The sequence below is a fragment of the Chrysemys picta genome, chromosome 5 (genome assembly GCF_011386835.1).
Source record: "Chrysemys picta bellii isolate R12L10 chromosome 5, ASM1138683v2, whole genome shotgun sequence".
In the NCBI taxonomy this organism is placed as follows: Eukaryota; Metazoa; Chordata; order Testudines; family Emydidae; genus Chrysemys; species Chrysemys picta.
Genome location: NC_088795.1, coordinates 8539849 through 8558542, shown reverse-complemented (window position 1 = coordinate 8558542; position 18694 = coordinate 8539849). Strand labels below are relative to the sequence as shown.

Below are 18694 nucleotides of genomic sequence, written 5' to 3'. Positions count from 1 at the left end.
AATGTGTGGTCCAGCGCATGCCTTTAAATTAAAAAATAGATATTTCCTTTTCCGAGAAATTGCTAAAAAGAGCATATGCTGCTGTTCTCAGAATTCAAGAACAGATACACATGATGGATTACAGATTCTCAACTGGTGTAAAGTGGGGTAGGTCCATTGACTTGGACAAAGTTATTGCCTGCCTTCGCTGGAATTCTGGCAACGTAGACCCGCTGAATCTCAGGCCTGTAGATTGAAACGGAGCGGAGGATTTGGCCCATTGACTTCAGTGATTCTATGGCAATTTACATGAGGCTCTTCATCAAATTTCTTTCAGTTCATGGAAATTAATTTTTCACCCCCTCCTTTCCTGATTATTAAAGATCCCGGGGACAGGGACATGTTTGACAGAGATCCGTGTTGTGTTTTGGTAAGAAACAATGGATGAATTGATGGGCACGAAGCGTTTTAGTTAAAACAATTTGCATTTGGCACCAGAAAACAACCCACCCTCTTGTTTGGTCTCCCCTAGGTGATAAAAGCTGTGGAGGAGGGCTACCGTTTGCCAAGTCCCATGGACTGCCCTGCTGCTCTTTACCAGCTAATGCTCGACTGCTGGCAGAAAGATCGGAACAGCAGGCCCAAGTTTGACGAAATTGTCAGCATGTTGGACAAGCTCATCCGTAACCCGAGCAGCTTGAAGACACTGGTTAATGCGTCGAGCAGGTATAAATCCAGGCCAGTTCCGGTTCTCCATGCATGATTCATGTCATAATACCCTGGCATTGAAATAGCTCTGACTCTCTGATCTGTGCAGACCCTGGAGGATGTACCACAAGCTTCATTGTGTCCAGAATAGTTTTCCCAAATCATCTCTTTCTGTTTAAATGCGCAGATACATGAGCAATTCAATCACGTTATAAATGCATCCACGCTGAAATTATCATGATCTGTCTTGGAGAAGCTTGAGTTGCAGCTATGTTTATAGCTACAGAATGGAGTTACTTGTGATTTGCACCCAGGGAAAGGGAGGGCAGGATTTGGCCTGTAAAGTATATAAGAAACATCACTCAAATTAGCTCTCTGTTGACTTTATCCTGGTAATGATTAGGAAAGAAATCCTTTAGGGCAAATTCTGGGGACTAGTAAAACCAGATGCATTCCTACCCTGATATAATCTACCACAATCATTCGGAAGTCCGTTAGTGTTTACCTCCACTTCTAAGAGATTTTCAAACATTAACAAATCCATGTGGTTTCCAAAAAAAGTGCACAATTTTATAAAATACATTAAGAGCCAGCATGCAATATTAGTATGAAACATGAGAAATGTAAGCCTACAATTAAGGTCGACGTGGTAGGAAATAGAAGTATAAATATTTTGGTAAATTCCTGTCGGCCAGTCATCTCAGATAACAATTTTACCACCATGGCAGCAGCCTGGGAAGAATAACTTTTTATTATGGGTGCATAGCATTTTTCCTCTGCAGCCTTATATTACTTACTTCTTAATTATACTGTTACACTGATTTACACCAGCTGAAGTTTTGGCCCTGGCTTTATAAGAGTTGACTTTTCAGCATGAGGAGGATATTACACAAGTATTTATATTGATGAGACTAACTGTAGCAACAGTCTAGACATAAGCAACATGTTGGGAACGGTTCAGTTGGCACCATAGCCCAGAACCTAAAAGTTAGACACAGAACTCCGGGAGTTAGGTTTCTAAATACGTTTGAAGATATGGACCTATGAGGCAACATTTGTTTATTGGGGTACACATCATTTTTAAATACAAAGTAGGCATGATTCTTCAGGCTTCTTTCCACGCATCATTAACTTTCTGAGGAAGCCATTGGAGAATGAATCTTATTAGCAATCAGTTGTAATGTCATTCCTAGCACATCTGCATAAAAAAGGTTGATGGTAGCATAAAATGTGGAACTCTTCTCTTTCATTTTCAGTTTGGAATAATCATTTTGGGGCATGTTGTGTAGTGATTCATGCACTGTTCTATCAGAGTGTACTAGAGAAAGTAAAAATGGTCAGTAAACCATTTCTTCTAGGTGCTAAGCACTTTGCTGATATGTTAATGCATGTACAGTTTCAAGCAATTCCTAATGTCTACTAATGTGAGTATTGCCAAAGAGAATGGTGTATCCGAACAGCCATTTTTTTGTGGTCAAGTTCCCTTTACCCATATCATTCTCTATCCATAACAGAACATTACTGACTCAACCCTTAGTTAAATGCAATGCAGAACTAAAGGATGTTTTCAAACATAACATATTCTGTATTAAAAATTCCCCATTCATACAAATACAAGAGGAAACAGTGACATTACAATGTGTGCACAGCAGTAGATACCTCATGGCATTTGTACTGAGAATCCACTTTTTTGTTCTGATTAGTAAGGAAGTTTGAATCCCTTCTGTGTTTAAAATGTTATGTGAAAGCATTATGCTGTTGTTACTGGCAATATTTACATTTTATTGGACCCTTCAGTATAGCCATTAAGTAAACAAATAATACTAATGTAATCATAAAATATATGAAGATTCCTGAAGTGCTAAATAATATAATATCCTGGATGTTCTTCCAGTCAGGTATACTTGAATTGAATTTACATATTCAGGGCTAAACCTTGCAAATGCTGATACCTGTGGATAGTATCCCTCACAGATGTATTATTAGGCAGCGTGGCTTAGTGGATAAATCACTAACCTGCACTTGGAAAGCATAGGTTCCATCCCCAGCTCACCTGGATGACTTTGGGCAGTCCCTTCACCCCACTGTACCTCAGTTTCCCCATCTGTAACATGGGGATAATGATACTGGTCTCCTTTGGAAAGCACTTTGAGATCTACTGTTGAAAAGTGCTGTAGAAAAGGTAGGGATTATCATTTATATTGCAGTAGTACCTAGCGACCAACCAAGAATGGGACCTCACTTTGATAGGCACAGTACAAATAGTTCTGTTGACTTCAGTGGAACAACTCCCATGACCTAAGTGACTTCAATCATAGGCCAAGATTTTTTTTTTTAAATGGGTGCCTAAAGCCAACCTCCTGAGTCCATGGCCTGATCTAATCAATTGCTGGGCGCTGAGCACTTTTTGAGAATCTTGTCCAAGTTTGCAGAATCAGGCATTTATATTCTAACCACAGACCAGTCTGGTTTCTCAGTACTGGGGAATATGATTTGTGTTTGTCTTTCTCCTCCTGACATGCTTAGAAATAGATTTTGGCTTCTGGGCTCTGGACGCTTTGATTTAAGAGAATGACAAAACTGAGGTCCTGAAGGTATGCAGTCTCGAGCAGTTTACTCCTAGGAGCGGGGACCATATAGAAAGGCAGCCTCCTTACAAATGAGCAGTACTACTGACACTGAGGAGTGCTAAAAGCATTGTTCTTCTGGGGCCTTCTCCTTTGTGCTCCTGAAAGCAGAAGAATGGTGCAAAGAGTAATGCTGCAGTGAATAATGTAAACAGATAAAGAGGCAGGTTGTGATCTGTGCAAATTCTTGCTTATCTGGTCCTTTGTGATACAGGTCTGTCGCATCTTAGGCGCATTTAACATGTGCGATTTCAGCTTTATGCAGTCGGCAAAAACAAAAACAAACACAAAAAGAGAGAAAAATAACAATTTAAATACTGTTTCTGTAGTGCGGGCGATTCCGCCCGCCATTACACTCAATGTAATTTTGACTCTACGCGATTTTCGCTTTAGGCGCTGACTGCGGAACGTAACCCCAGCGTAAGATGAGACAGACCTGTACTTTCATCTTTTCTTTTTGCTGCTAAAATAGTTTAAAGGGCAGGATTTTCAGAAGTTTTCAGCGTTGGCCTAACTGCTCGCACCAAAGTCAATGGTAAAACTCCCACTGACAGGAGTAGGTAGACTACCCTTGGTATTTAAAGGCCCAATTCTGCCACCCTTATTCATATTGAGCAATACTTACTCCCATGTGTAAGTAAGCAGACTAATGCAACTGATTCTATGAGTAATTAACTCTTGATGTAATTAAGGACACAAGTATCAGGTTTATCTAGGAAAGTATAATAAAATTATTTTTAATACAAAAAAATAGTAAGCGAATGATTGGTGTTGGGTACATCTTCAAACTGATCTTTTTGTTTGTTTTAGAGTGTCAAATTTATTAGTAGAACATAGCCCCTTGGGAAGTGGCGCCTACAGATCCGTAGGTGAATGGCTGGAAGCCATCAAAATGGGACGGTACACAGAGATCTTCATGGAAAATGGATACAGTTCAATGGATGCCGTGGCCCAGGTGACCTTGGAGTGAGTAGTTTTCTGATCGTTTTCACCTGCTTTGCTGGAGTTGGGGAGAAGACACATTGATTTCAATGTAGTAGGGAGATCTGGGGGAGGGGAAATAAAGAAGGGAAGCAATTAACTGTTGTGCACAGTCAGCAGTTTCCAAGGAAGCCTCATCTTTTATAGCCTGTGTCGATGATAACAAATGCATGAGAGGGTTGAACTTACGGTCACTGTGCTTGCAGCCAATACCTTGGCTGCTTTACTGAAATAAATTTACACTTGAGTTTGAATAACTGACAAACCATTCTCTGGCATAATAGCAACGGGAGTATTATGGGTTGTTTTTTTAAAAAAAGTTCTGTTGCTGGCACAGTTTTCTGCAAGTAAATACAGTGGGGCCAGAATGTCCTCTCGCTGTCTGTGCTTTCACTCTGGGGTGACTGGCTGCAGCGGGGTCCCTCCTCACTTACACTGCAAGTGGGGAGTCAGGCGCAGGAAGTGATGTCACAGTATATGCTTTTTACCTAGAAAAGATACAAATACATTTAGGTACAATTGATATGCCTGATTTTGCAACAGTGACAAACTGAGAACCATCAGTCCAATCTCGATCTGTGTAATGAATGCCCACAGCTGGATTCTGAGTTCTGAATCCTGGCGGTGTAAAGAGATTTTAAATTGGCCATAAATTACATTTAAACTGCCAGAGGCCTTAGCGTCAATAAGAATCAGGCCCAGAGTGTGCATGGAAAACATCCAGTTCAAAACAAAGCTGTTAGTAGGAGAATTAGGATCAGTTTGATCATTCATTGTACTTCTGTATCGTATATAATATTGCAAGGACAACTCAGATTTTACACTATGGCCCAGCCCGAAACTGGATTCCGGCAGGAGGTGTCGGCTTCTTCTGAGTGGCAGAACTCTATCTCCACCATGCAGAATTAGGCCCTGGGTGAACAGTTTGGGGGACCTTTTATGTGTGCATGTGCATATACTTCTGAGACCAGCCTGATCGTCTCAGACTGAATCCATGGCACTAAAGTCATGTGGTAAATGCCTTAGGGCTATTGGTGAACTGTGTGCTACTTTTTTAAATGGCGTGTACTGTTTGTGTAATGATGTCTATGCCTTATCCTGTCACTTATTCAAACTGAGCGTAGAGAGTGTGTTTCCAGCAGGATTAAACTGAAGTCAGGTTATCACAGATGTTGAATTAGAATGTAAAGGAATATGACCCCTTGTGATCCAGGGGTGTGTCCGTACACACACACACACACACACACACACACACACACTCTCTCTCTCTCTCTCTCTCTCTCTCTCTCTCTCTCTCTGCTGGCCAATATGCCTGTTGCATCAATTTAAAATAAAATAAGAACCCAACTCTACCAGAACCTTAATGTTTTTCCTGCCCTGCAGCAGGGGAGTCGCTTTGTCCCAGGAACTCAGTTTTGCTCAGTGGAATTCACCCCGCAGGGTACAAAATCCCCCCACAATGTAGGTAGGATTTTAAACCTCCATGAGAGTTAAAATAACATTAAAGAGCAGAGGTCAAAATGTAGCAGCCTCTCTCCTCTCACTCAGGTCCTACTTGCCATGTCCACAGTCATAACATTCCTCACTTACTACCCCTGCAATCTCAAACCCCAGTCCTGCAAGCACGCTCCTGTTTAACTTCGTGCATTGTGAGGTAGCATCAGCGTCTTATTTATTTGATTATTTGTATTTCTGGAGCACCCTAGGAACCTCAGTCCAGGATCAAGTGCAGGGGGCGGGACTAGATGACCTCCTGAGGTCCCTTTCACCCTGACATTTCTATGCTTCTGTGATGATTTCGTTGTGCCCAGGGCCGCACAGACATAGATCAAAGACTCCAGTTCCTGCCCCGGAGAGCTCACCATCTACACGGCAGAGGGGACATGCCAAGAGCGCCAGACAGAAATCGGGTCGGGGAAGGATGACTAGAGTTGAGCAGAAAAGTGGAAGCTGCTAGGATTATTCCCAGTGCTTAAAGTTAAGCACATGCCTAAGACGTCCAGGTGTGGCGGTTTCCCCACTCACTAAACCCACAATCCCAAGATACCCCACTCTCACCGTCCCTGCCTTCCGCCACTCACCATGTTAAGTTCTTCCATATTTCCTCAAAATTGTGTCCTATGAAATGGATGTAAAACCACATCCCACACTAGTTTGTATTTGCACCTAATCAGGGTTTAATTCATCAGAAATATTTGATCACTGCTACATGATTACATGGTTATGGCCTACCCCAACGTCTATAAAAATGAAAGGGTAGATAGTTCTCCGCCCAACAGGAATTATTTGTAAATATAAAATCAACAAAGTAAATGAAGCCTCTCTATTTTTTCTCTGCTGAGCAGTGACCCCACTCTATGTTCAGTCCTCCCCAAGTTCTCTGTGCTGTTTCCCCATGTCTTTTTCGCTTCTCTCCGCTGCATGTATGCTGCCAGCTTCTAAGACCGGATTTTGCATACTTGAAGCCAATGGGAGTTTGGCAAAGACTTCACTGAGTGCAGGATCTACCCCTAGAGCTGATTAGAGGACACATTTTATTTTACATGAAATATGGCAAAGAAAGAGATTTAAAAAAAAATGTTTTGTGGAATTTTTCATCAAAAGCCTGCGACGTTTTCACTCGGGTGGAAATTTCCTCACAAAAATCTCATTGTGCCAAAATGTCATCATTTTCATGGAGAAAAGTTACAGCGGATCATTTTCATCCTGCTCCACCATTTGCCATCACAGGGTCACCACCTCCTGCATGCTTTCCTCTCTACTCCTTATGCATGTGGTGTTTTCCTGCTTATATCCATCCTTTCTCTTTGTGATTGCTGTCTCTCCTTTGATTCAATCCCTTTCCTCTCTCGTATTTCCTTTTACCTCTTCTCCTTTGTCTTTTTTCTCCCTTCCTCTTCTTTCACTCTGAGTTTGTTCCCTTTTTTTGCTTCCTTTCTTGTTCTCCACTTACGCCCTCTTCCACTTTTCCTTTCCCCTCCTTCCGGCTTCTGGTTCCTCCCTGCCTTCCTCTACCAGTCTCTTGCTGCTTCCCCAGCCTTTCCCCCTCCTGCTTCGGCTCCTCCATCCCTTGCCTCTGCCCTGCTCCACTTCACTGCTGCTGCAAGCAGAGGTGCCAGAAATTAACAAGATCGATGGAGCGCTGTTGCTTCAATGGATCTCACAGACACCTTGTTAAATTCATTAGCTGTTCTGCCAGTGCATGTAGCATAGCAGCACGGGGCACAGAAGTAGAGGTTAGAAGAATGTGCCAGGGCACCAGACAGATGCAAACCAGCCCTGTCCAACCCCTGAGTAAAGAGCATCTGATGCTTCATGGATAACTCTGGAAAATGTTCCACTGTGGGCAGCAGCCTTTATCTCCAATATTCCTGTGTTTCTCTCTTCTCATTCCTGAAAATGTTTACGTGAAAACAGGCCCTGTGGGTGAAATTCTCTTGTGCACCAAGATTTTCTCAGAACATGGAAGCTGGGGGAAACAATTGAGGCTCCCTGATACACTGACCTGATCTGCCCTGGGATGTCCCTCACTGAGTTTATAGCAAGCTTGGAAATGCTCTAAACTCTGCCCACTGGTAACAGTATCCTAGGGCCCTGTACCAACCCTGTGTTGGGATGAGACAGTGTCAGGGCCTGTTGTCCCTTTACTAGCACTGCCACAATGGGTTACTGCTCAGCTGGCCAAATCCAGCTGCCTTGAAATCCCTTCACAACCCCAGAGCAGTGCAAAGCGGCTGGAATCCCCGAGAGTATGGCAGACTTTTTAATTCTAATTTCCTGTGTTTGACTTTTTAAACTGAAAAGAAAGATCCATGTTCTATTCTGAAGTCGTGTTTTTGTAAATACCAACTACTTGGCCATTCTTCCAAACTGTAATGATATATTTCAAACTATACCCACACTGCTCCTCCATATATTCTTTCAAGGCCCAGTGGTACAGCCCTTAAACCCAGGGTTCTCAAACTGGGGTCATGACCCCTCAGGGGGTCAGGAGATTATTACATGGGGAGTCGCGAGCTGTCAGTCTCCACCCCAAACACGGCTTCACCTCCAGTATTTATAAGAGTGTTAAATATGTTTTTAAGTGTTTTTAATTTATAAGGGGGGTCGCACTCTGAGGCTTGCTGTTTGAAAGGGGTCCCCAGGACAAAAATTTGAGAACCACTGCCTTAAACAAAACAATGAGCCCTTTCTCACGCATGTAATTCCAATGAAGTCAATGAGACTATGTGCCTGATCGATTGCTAACCAATGTGAATAAGGATTACACAACTGAGCCCTACGAAATATCCATATAATGTACTCTTCATTAAAATCAATGGGGAGTTTCCTTTAAAACTGAGTGGCATACTATTTCTATGCTGCAGTTTCCATGAATCACATCATCAGCTGGTATAAATCGGTAAAGGTCCCGTGACTTCAGTGTAACTACACCAGTTTATGCCTGCGGAGGATCAGGCCCTATCAACGTATTTGTGTGAGCAAATAAAACGCAGGGAATCTAGGTGCTCCCACAGGTCAGGCTGGGTTCTGAGACCGCTTCTGCCATTGTACAATCTCATCTGACAGTTAGAACACAGGCTACCTTGGTTTGGTCAGATAATCTGCACTCAAATCAATAGTGTTCCTGAGAAAATTATAACAGGCTAATTGGAAAAAAAAAAAAAAAGAAAAGAAAGCAAAACTCTGTGATATCCTTTATATATGTTAAAAACACAAATGGCCAAATCTTCAGCTGATGTAAATTAGCGAATCTCCATTGACTTCAATAGTCCAAAATGAAAATTGTCAAAGACCGAGGTTAGATCCTCGGTTGGTGTAAACCGGCATTGCTCCTTTGAAGTCAACAAAGCTAGACTGAATGACACCAGCTGAGGACCTGAGCCACTGTTTCTCAAATAAGGAAAGAAATGCTTTTCTGGCTACTAATGTGAATCCATCCTATAATTCTATAGGTTCTTTAGTTGCTATTAGGAAAAAAAAATGAACCTGGGAACACACAGCATTCTTTATTGGTTAAAAAGGTTATTCTTTTTTTTCGTAAAAGGGGACAACAAAATATTTTGTACAGTGCAAATAAGAATTCAGGTTAAATGTTACATGTCATTGTCTATATAGGCAACTGTTCAATATATTCCAGAGCTGGGACTTGGGGGGATCAGGTGAAAACAAGATCATTTGAAAGTAGTTTTCATTTCCCAAATTGCACCAGTAAAACAGCCTTTAAAATACATGAGGTCTTCTCCAAACCCTATGTAAGACTGTAGATGCAAAATTCAACCTGTATGGCGACAGAGGTGGAGGTTAGATAGAAAGAGGAGAGCTGGACCATCCCAGCCCAATAATACAGAATAATATCATTAATGTGAAATAAAGAGAACTGTTCTACATTCCACTGAAAAAAATATAAAGCCCCCTTAAAGACTATGGCCAAAATTTTTGAAAGTGACTAGTGAGTTTGGGTGCCCAACTAGAGTCATCTTAAAAGGGCCTGATTTTCAGAGAGCAGCTGCTCAGAGCTTTCTGAAAACTAGGCCTCGTTAAGACATCTCAAGTTGGACACCCAAAAATGGAGGCCCCTGAAATCACTGGTTACTTTTGAAAATCCTGTTCTGTCCTCTCACCAATCAAATAAAAATCCCAACGACCACCAATGGCAGGTTCAAATGAATGCACGTGTCCCAGAAATGACTCCCTGGTAGCAACAAATGGAAAATTAAAAACCAAAGGGCTAATGTGAATATCGCCCCAAGTCCTGAGCTCTGCCTGCTTAAGCAAAGACCTGAAAATGAATGTGTTCAAAGAGTGATGTCTACATTTAGTTCTAATTCTTGCAAAGGGATGAATCACCTTGTGAAAGGTGGAGCCTCACCCACCAGCCCCTGTTTCCGTATGGATATCAGACTTGAAGGAAGCTGTGCGGATTGGAGAAGGCCTGCTCTTTAAACTTGTGGACCAGCTAGTGACTTTGAGTGTGTCTGGAGCTCTTTCATTACACAACAAGAATAACCTGACCAGGACAACACTCAAGAATAGATAGACCATGACTTGACTCTCAATCTGGCACTTGATCGGACCTATTACTAACAAAATGTGGACTACTATCCCATACCTTTTGAAAAACCTGTATTTACTGAATCTCAGGACTCCTGGGGGGGTTGTTATTAATTGAACAGCTATGAATATTTGTAATGATATGTGTTGTGTTGCTTTGCATTGTAATTTTTCTTATAAAATAAAATAAATTATTTATTAATTTTTTTTTAAATAATTTGAATGACGAATATTCAAGGATTCACCTGCTCCTGCTGCTTATTCTTACCCTAAAGCCCCAATCCTCAGTTTGTGACATCACGATTATTTCCAGAGGACCCAGCTCTGACCTTGTGTTGATGCCAGAAGGGAATAATGAACAAGAGCAGATGAACTCTTAAAAAACAAAGATGCTTATTTCATTCACAAATCTCTAGTAAGTGGGTGCCTAATTCCCTTAGTATCCTCTGAAAATCCCAGCCTAAGGAACCAATCCATACACTCTCACTCAAGTTGAGTGGTACCTGGAGCAGTCCCATTGATTTCCATAGGACTAAGGTACCACACAGCCTGAGTAAGAGTGGCAGAATCTGGCCCTGAAATGGGAAATGGAAAACACCTGATCTATGCGGCCAGGTTGTGAGATGCTGCGTGCTGACCATTTCTGGAAATCTGCCTTCTTTACTTAGTTGCTTAAATGGAAGCTCAGCTCTTTTACTCTGAATTTGAAAATCTGGTCCATGATGTATAAGCAGAACTGTCGCTAAATAAAGTGTTTTAAAGATTTTTCTTGCCCAATCTTTAAGGATAAGAATTCGGTTAATGGAAGTATAAGCTATAGCACAGTGAAAGAGACCACCACATTGTCCCGAGCTATGTTTGGAGCTGGGCTTTCAGGACAGTCCCTATTCCTGAAGCATATGCCATCTGTGGTGCTGTAAGAAATGAGCTCCGGGGAAAGAGCTAAGGACAAAAGAGCAATTTTCGCTCTGATTTCCTTGGCTTTGGTCTGTTGACATCAGGTCATTAACACGGCTGTAGCACACAGCTTTGAACTCATGTTTATTTTCATTTTCAACTATAGGCCAAGGAAAGGAAATGAAGAAGGAGAGAACTCTTAGCACTGTAGACATGGCAGCTGCACCGATACTCCGGGGCACCTATTTTAACAAGTGGAGGCTCAGTGCTTTTGTGCTTGCACAGATGCACCCGCAATCCCCAGGATCCTGTGTACCATTCCTGCACGCAAGGGAATAACTTGACTTGTAAATGGTTAGGCAGGCATTTTTACACATGCAATTGCCTGATGCCTGGGCCCGGTGGTGGGCGCCTGGGTGAGTAGGGGAGAAGGTGAGGTACCTTTTAAAGATTTGGGGAAATATTTTCAAAAATGACTCAGTCCCATTTTGAAAAGCAACTTAGACCCTTAGGAACTCGGAAGGGCCTAACTCATTTATGAAAATGGGACTTTTAGGGTAGGTCTACACTGCAATAAAAAACCTGCGGCACCGAGTCTCAGAACCCAGGGTCAATTGACTGCAGCTTGGGCTGCAGGGCTAAAAAATGCCATCTAGAAGTTCACACTCAGGCTGGAGCCCAGGCGCAAGTCCCTGCCCCCCACAGGGGTTCAGATCCTATACTTCAGCCTGAGCCTGAACATCTACACGGCAACTTTTAGCCCCCAAGCCAGCTGACCCAGGCCAGCCTCAGCTCTGCCACAGGTCTTGTATCGCACTGTAGAGATACCTCTAGGCTTTTTAGGGCTTGTCTATACTTTAAACGCTACCGCAGTGCCACTGCAGCTACGCCACTGTAGCGCTCCAGTGAAGACAAAGGATTCTCCTGTTGGCGTAGGTAATCCACTTCCCTGAAAGGTGGTAGTCAATGGAAGAATTCTTCTGTCAACCCAGGGTTGTCTACACTGGAGGTTATGTCGATATAGATACGTCTCACAGGGGTGTGGATTTTTCACATCCCTGAGAGATGTAACTATGGTGATTAAGTTCCTAGTGTAGACCAACCCTTAGGTGTTTTTGAGAATGTCACCACTTTCCTTGTAATGTACGAGACAACATTAAATAAGGCACAGATGTTCTTCTTCGAGTGATGGTCCCTATTGTGTTCCACTGAGGATTTACGCATGTACACCATGCGTCCGGAGCTGGAGAATTTGAAAGTAGTGGTGTCTGTTGGTCTGCACATGAGCGCTTGCTTCACCTCATTGTTTCGTCTGAGGTAATAAGGGGCGGGGCGGACCGACTGCATCTCCAGTTCCTTCTCACTGATGCATGGTCCAAGTCGGAGCTGCTAGTGTCCTCTTGTCTCTGACAAACCCAGTTTATAGTTAGTTTTCTAGTTTTTGCTGTTTTTAAAATAGTTTAGGTTTTAGTAGTAGTTTTAGTAGAAGGGAGGCCGTTGGGGAATTTGTTTACTAGTTCCCCCTGGGGTCAGAGTTTCTTCCCCCCCCCCAATTCCTTTCTGGTGTAAGCAGAAATGGAATGGTGCAGACAGCAACACCCACACTCCACTCCATCGGATAAGGAGGGCAAACGCTTAGACTTTCTGGGATGCAAGGTCTTCCCTCTAAACTTCAATTTTGAATTTCAAACTACCAGGCCTTGCTGGCCAAATATGACTTCCTCAACTACAGAAAGTTGGAGGACTTTACTGAAAAGTTGCCTCAGCAAGATCAAATGTGTTTCCAATCTATCCTGGAGGAGGGCAAACTGGTGGCAAACCACTGCAGTCAGCTGTAGATGCTGTGGATACCTAGTTGTGCTCTAGCCATGGGCATTGTCATGCAGAGGGAATCCTGGCTGCCCTCATCCCGTTTCCCCATAGAGGTGCAAAATACCACTGAGGATCTCCCTTTCGATCATAGAATCATAGAAGATCAGGGTTGGAAGGGACCTCAGGAGGTCATCTAGTCCAACCCCCTGCTCAAAGCAGGACCAATCCCCAGTAAATAATCCCAGCCAGGGCATTGTCAAGCCTGACCTTAAAAACCTCTAAGGAAGGAGACTCCACCACCTCCCTAGGTAACCCATTCCAGTGCTTCACCACCCTCCTAGTGAAATAGTGTTTCCTAATATCCAACCTAGACCTCCCCCACTGCAACTTGAGACCATTGCTTCTTGTTCTGTCATCTGCCACCACTGAGAACAGTCTAGATCGATCCTCTTTGGAACCCCCTTTCAGGTAGTTGAAAGCAGCTATCAAATCCCCCCCCCTCATTCTTCTCTTCTGCAGACTAAACAATCCCAGTTCCCTCAGCCTCTCCTCATAAGTCATGTGCTCCAGCCTCCTAATCATTTTTGTTGCCCTCCGCTGGACTCTTTCCAATTTTTCCACATCCTTCTTGTAGTACGGGGCCCAAAACTGGATATGAGTCGCACCTGTTTAATCTGAAGACCCATGATTCCTTCCACTCCCTCAAGGATTTCAGAGCCACACTTCGATTGCTGGGTAACCATACATCTGCATCCAAGCAGAAATTCTACCACATGCCACCTACTCAGCGGTTCAGGACTCCGCAGTTCTTCCATCAAATACCATACGCATCTCCTCATAAGTGCTGAAAGACCCAACAATCCCACCCTCCAGACTCCCCTTCGCAGTCTTCATCATCTCATGTTAAATCCTCTCAGAAACAATATTTCTGAAAACTGCTAGAAAGCCATCAACCACCATGCAACAAACAAATGCAACAAACACTGCCATGCAACAAACACATCCCCTTTGGGGGTCACCTAGCTCTCCTTTTACCAGCTTCGAGAGCAAGAACAATGGACAAGAGGGTCCTGGATATCATCCACTATGGCTAAACAATCGAGTTCACCATGCTACCTCGTCCACATCCCCTACCCCAATCCCTTTTCAGGGACCACTCTCATGGCAGCATCTTTGCTCTAGAAGTAGATTCTTTACTACAAAGGGGAGCGATAGTGTGTGTTCCTCCAGCTATCAGGGAAGAGGGTTTTATTCGACTTACTTCCGGGTACCCAAGAAGAAGGGCAGGTGGAGACCAATCCTGGATCTACCATCATCTCAACCGCTTCATCCACAACCCCAACTTTCATATAGTCACTTTAGAGGCCATCATACCATCACTAGAAAAAAGACATATGGTTTATGACTCTCAATATGTGGGCCACCTGTTTTCATATAGACATTCATCCAACCCACAAAAGATTCCTGAGATTCATGGTGGGTTCTTAGCATTTTCGGTACAGGGTCCTTTTGGACTCACTACTGCTCACCGGGTTTTCAACAAAGTTTTCTCTTTAGTGGCAGTTCACCTCAGGCACTCCAAGGTATTTATTTTTCCCTATCTCAACGACTAGCTACTAGCAGCGTGATCCAGACGAAACTCGAATCTGGACCTCCATTTTGCTCAGTTTCCTTTCTTTCCTGGGAGTCAAATGTCGAAAAATCAACTTTGATTCCCACACAGTCCTTGGACTTCACAGGAGCCTCCATCAGTTCAGTCACAGCCTGAGCTTACCTATCAAAGGACAGATTCCACACTCTGCAGGAACTCGTTGACCAAGTAGTCAACAGTCTGTCCCAGTCAGGACTTGCTAATCCCTCCTTGACCACATAGCAGCCTGCACGTACATCACCACCTTCGCTCACCTCCAACTTCACTGCCTACAGATGGCTCGAGCATGTTTACTCACCCACGCGATGTGCCATGCACCTTATGCTGTCAGTCACTCCATGAGGTGCTCTCTTCCCTTCAGTAGTGGACCCCAGCACGTCTGTACAGGGATCCCCTTCCTCCCATCCTCCCAGGACAGGACGATCCTCATGGATACACCCCTCAAAGGATCAGGAGCGCACATGGGAGACCACATAATGCAAGGGACATGGACCCCTCGGGATTCCAGGATGTGCATCAACATTCTGGAACTCTGGGTGGTCTGAACATGTCAAGCATTTCTCCCATCCATTTGCTCCTGTCATGTTTTTAGAAAGTTGGACAACACTACCACCATTTATTACATCAACAAACAAGTGGGCACGAGGTTGACTACTCTATGTGCAGAAGCAGTCAATCTCTGGGATTGGTGCATTGCCCATAAAAGCCTGTTGTCGGCAACCTATTTTTCAGGGACTCACAATGTGATTGCAGTCTCTCTCAGCAGAAGATTTGTCGCCACTCGGGAGCTTCATGACTCCATGCTAAATGACTTCTTCAGCTAATGGGGGTCTCCAACCAGAGACCTCTTTGCCTACCAACTGATTTAGTTGGGAATTGGTCCTGCTTTGAGTAGGGGGTTGGATTAGATGACCTCCTGAGGTCCCTTCCAACCCTGATATTCTATGATTCTATGATTCTATACCATGTCAACAACAAATGCAAAGGCGGGGTGTCAGTATCCATTCTCAAGGTGATGCCTTCATCCTCCATTGGTCGGACCAGATCAACTATGCCTTCCCTCCTCTTCTACTGCTCCCACAAGTCCTCCACAAGAACAGGTGGCAGAGAGCCACAGTTCTTCTGCTCACCCCATTCTGGCCGCTCCAGTTTTGGTTTCCCAACCTTCTTCACATGTCGGCCCATCCCCCACTACCCCTACCCGCTTTCCAGGAGCTGCTCATGCAGCACAACAGCAAGATCAGACATCCCAATGCACAGATGCTTCACCTCAGAGCTTGGTATTTGGATGGGCATCTCTAGAACGGGAGTATTCATCGGCAGTGCAAGACATCCTTTCGAGCTGCAGGAAAGAGACAAGTCAAGAATCCCTATTGGGCCAAGTGGAAACACATCACTTCCTGGGCCCAGCAGAAAGGGCTTTCCCCCGAGGGAGTGGACATTCCTCTTCTTTTGGACTACCTCCTGTCCTGGAAGACATCAGGGCTCTCCCTCAATTCTCTCAAGCTCCACATAGCAGCCATCAGTGCCTTCCACTCTCCCATGGAAGGACACTCCATGTTTACACATCTGTTGACTACCATGTTTTGGAAAGGTCTCCTCAGGACTTTCTCACCCATACCACCTATCACTCCCCAGTGGGACCTCAACCTCGTTCTATCAGCATTAATGAAACTGCCCATAGAGCCTCTGGCTTCATGTTCTATGTACCTCCTTTCCATGAAAGTTACCTTCCTACTAGCTATTACTTTGGCAAGAGGGGTAGGTGAACTTGGGGCCATGATGGCAGATCCCCCTTTCACCATGTTTCATAAGGACAAAGTCTCCCTGCGCCTACACCCCAAGTTTCTACCAAAGGTCTTATCCTGGTTTCATGTCAACCAACCCATACACTTATCTGCTTTCTTTCCAAAGTCTCACACCTCAGTGGAGGAGCGACGCCTTCTGTCTGCAGGGCCTTGGCCTTCTACCTTTAGAGGACGAAACCAATCAGGAAGTCCCCTAGACTATTGATCGCTGTAACTGAGAAGATTAAGGAGCAGGCAATCTCCACACAGAGGATTTCCAAATGGATTTCGGGGTGTATTACACTCTACCAGTTGTCAGAACTGCACCTACCCCTTGGAGTGAGAGCACATTCTGCAAGAGCCCAGGCATTGACTACAGACACCCTCCACAATGTCTTGTTTCCAGACATATGCAGAGCAGCTATGTAGTGTTCGGTGAATACCTTTGCTTCACGCTATGCCTCGGTGCAGAACTCTGCAACGGATGCCTCATTTGGCTGGCTGTCCTCTGTTCAACTGTTTCATCCTCTTCCTCGTACTTTTCTCTGAATTAGGTACTGCTTGTCAGTCACTTCAGTGGAATACAATAGGGACCATCATTCGAAGAAGAAGAGGAAGTGACTTACCTGTAACTGGAGGTTCTTCCAAGATGTGTGGTCCCTATCTGTAGTCCAGTCCCACCCTCCTTCCCCTCTGCTGTAGATCTGTTTGATTTGCAGTGGAGAAGGAACTGTAGATGCGGTCAGTCCACCATGCCTTTTATCGCCTCAGAAGGAACCATGAGGTGAAGAAAGGGCATGTGCGCGGACTAGCGGACACGACTACTTTCAAATTCTCTGGCACCGGATGCATGGGCACATGCATAAACCCTCTGTGGAATCAGATAGGGACTACACATCCCTCCAGTTACAGGTAAGTAACCCTTCTCTTCCCCTGCTCTGCCTTACTGCTGCCCTTCTTTATAACCTTTCAGATAGCTAGCACCCACTGGGGCACTAGGAAGGAAAACTTCCATGGAGCGAGGGTGATTTGTAAAGATGAGCATGGACTGCTTTCCCAGAGGGCTTGTGGCAGATGGAGAAGCACCATGACATCTCTGCCCTACGCAGGAACCATCCACAATTATGTCCAATGGCTTCATATATAGCAGGATCAGGACCCTTCACTCCAATATTTGATTAATACAGTAGATTCCCTGGTGACACCGAAACTGGAAACTTCTGTATTTTTCCCAATCTCTCTCTCTCTCTCTCTCTCTCTCTTTTTAATCAAGAGGTATATTGAGTTATGGAGGATATGTTATGGCAAGGGAAAAGAGCAGGGTAGTAAGAATCAAAAATTCTGGACTGGCTTTGGGAAGAGGAAACCAACTGCTACTCTAGTTTATGAGGGAGTTTTAATATTGGATTAATAGAATTGCATATGGAATGCAAACACCCACTAGCGTTTCAGGCTGGCTGGTCTGCATTGTATGGCTGGAACAGAGTGATACCATCAGAGAAACTATGGATGTATTAAATATTTGGGGCCAGGTTTTCAGAAAAGCTAAGCTCCCATTTTAGTTACTTTAAGTGAAGGGTCTGGATTTTCAAATGCGCTCGTTCCCCAACAGTTCCCACTAAAAAAAAAAATGGGGGGAGGGTTTTGAGCCTTTTTAAAAATCTGACCCTACCATCCTATTTCTGGTGTACATTACCAGCTGTGCGGTGTACTGAAAATAAATCACCTATTGCAATGGCATTCCCACCTGTTCCTTCATTATTAAGATTGCTGTGTCACTTGCTGAACCGTTTTCACAATTCAGTGGAGGCCGAAATGAAAGGTCTGTCTCAGAAAAAGTGAGACACTTTTGCAGCCATTAAAAGTCCTTTGTTCCAAATAACGAGCATGCAGTTGTGGGTCCCTGACCTCTGTCGCACGCAGGTTGTGACTTCCTTTATGCATCTCATGCACCAGCTGAAAGGTGGCCGTGTAGCTAAACAAAGCAGGCTTGTTTCAACTCAAAAGGCTGAAAATTTGTCAGTCTGTGGAGGACAGATCTAGCTTTCCCTCCCCTTGGGCGGGATTACTTGTTAAAATACCCAAGTCAGCCCTGTTTGTTTTGTACACAGAACAGTTTTTGAGATACAGTCTGATTATTGAAAATAGAATCCCTAGGGTCAGATTTTCAAAATAACTCCGCTCCCGTTTAGGCACCT

General features: G+C 44.1%; 1 protein-coding gene across 18 annotated transcripts in view; it reads left to right on the top strand.

Annotated features, from left to right (window-relative positions):
* The window catches only part of EPHA5 (EPH receptor A5), a 395151-nt gene that overhangs the window by 311378 nt on the left and 65079 nt on the right, over positions 1 to 18694 (top strand). For 6 of the 18 annotated variants that reach the window (XM_042856288.2, XM_042856282.2, XM_042856281.2 and 3 more), the window contains 3 exons: positions 512 to 705; positions 4125 to 4280; positions 10118 to 11115. In XM_042856288.2, the coding sequence (XP_042712222.2) occupies positions 512 to 705; positions 4125 to 4280; positions 10118 to 10241 (474 nt within the window). In that variant the 3' untranslated portion in view covers positions 10242 to 11115. Of the gene's footprint in view, positions 1 to 511; positions 706 to 4124; positions 4285 to 6001; positions 9016 to 10117; positions 11116 to 18694 lie in introns of those variants that run through there. The other 12 variants (XM_008173251.4, XM_005285713.5, XM_005285712.5 and 9 more) reach the window with 5 other exon arrangements.